Source organism: Myotis nattereri, assembly GCF_964212035.1.
Source record: "Myotis nattereri genome assembly, chromosome: X".
NCBI lineage: Eukaryota > Metazoa > Chordata > Mammalia > Chiroptera > Vespertilionidae > Myotis > Myotis nattereri.
The window spans coordinates 43443441-43444771 of NC_138078.1; the positions used below are offsets into that span (position 1 = coordinate 43443441).

At 44.2% G+C, this 1331-nt stretch overlaps 1 protein-coding gene across 1 annotated transcript; it reads right to left on the reverse strand.

Moving 5' to 3' along the window:
* Nucleotides 1-290: 290 nt before the first annotated feature.
* On the reverse strand, nucleotides 291-806 carry LOC308535956 (CCHC-type zinc finger nucleic acid binding protein-like; the record flags this gene model as incomplete). The annotated part of the gene is made up of 1 exon (XM_081114977.1): nucleotides 291-806. One exon carries the CDS (start codon nucleotides 804-806, stop codon nucleotides 291-293), a length of 516 nt encoding a protein of 171 aa, XP_080971103.1.
* Between the last annotated feature and the right edge of the window lie 525 nt (nucleotides 807-1331).

Here is a 1331-nt window from a genome sequence, read left to right on the forward strand (position 1 = left end):
TGGCACACAGTAGGTCTTAATTAAAGCTTAAATAAAAATACATCAAAAGGACCTAGAAATTGCCTTAGGCTCAGAATTACTGTTCAATAAGCGAATTCACTAGTGGTGCAGAAACATTAATTATAAGACTTCCACAAACCTTTTCCTTCTCTAAAGTTGGTGATTAAAGTTAACTGGCCTAGGAGTAGTCTTCATTTATCAATCGTTGGTCAATGAAGAGGTTTCAGAGAAAATACTACAATTATCAATCAGCAAAAAGGAGGGGGGGGGCGGGGCCACAAAGGAAAAATTTAAGCGGGATCTTCAGTGGGGCAATCCCGGGCTATATGCCCAGACTTTCCACAACGATAGCACTTGATCTTCATTGTCTTGGGACAGTTGATGACCATATGGCCGTTCTTGCCACACCGGTAGCACTTGATTTGGATGCAGTCTTTCTGAATGTGGCCATACTCACCACAAGAGTAGCACTTCTGCTCTTCCTGACGGTCACAATCACGAGCCAGATGGCCTGGTTTGCCACAAGTGTAACAGCACTGCTCTCTTGACCGCGTAGGCTCGACACAGTCTTTGGCGATGTGGCCACTTCTCCGACAGTTGTAGCAGACGTCCTCGTGAAGGTCACAGTTCTTAGCGTGATGACCAGATTCACCGCAGCGGTAACAGACGTCAGACAGGGTGGCAGAACTGTACTGACCACCTCTGCCACGGCCACTAGCTCTTCTCCCTGGAGCTTGTTCCCCTCTAGGGCATCCCCGGACCCAGCGGCCAGAGCGTCCACCCTTGAAATATTCCTTACTGCTCATGGCTATAAGTAGATCTTCCAGTGAGCCGGTGTACCACTGCCCCAGAGGTTCCCGCACAGCGCCCCTTAGTGTGACTTAGAAAGCTGTGGCTGTTTTTCTCGAAGAGCTTCCATGACGTCACACAAGGCTTGCGTACAGCCCCATTCTTGTGTCACGGGAGTTCCAACTGCTATTGCCTCCTGACTTCCTGTCGTTGAAGCCAAAAGCACAGGAGTGCCGTTTTCCATTTCTTTAAAAAAATAAAAGCTTGGGTCATTAAGTTTGAGGTTGATTCTTTCCCTGTTCAAAAATTGTGATGGGTAGAGTTTCTTCTAATTAAGATTTAAGCCTTCTTTGTGGTCTAGTGGATGACAAGTTTTTATGTATGTGCTAAGGACTTAGGAAAAATATGTGAGAGATGTATCTAATCCAGTAAATGAAAGAAACAAATTATAACCAATTAGAGTAATCCAACATTTTTGTTTTAAAAAATCAAATACAAATATCCATAAAGATGAGATACATTAGATAGAAAAAATCTGTAAA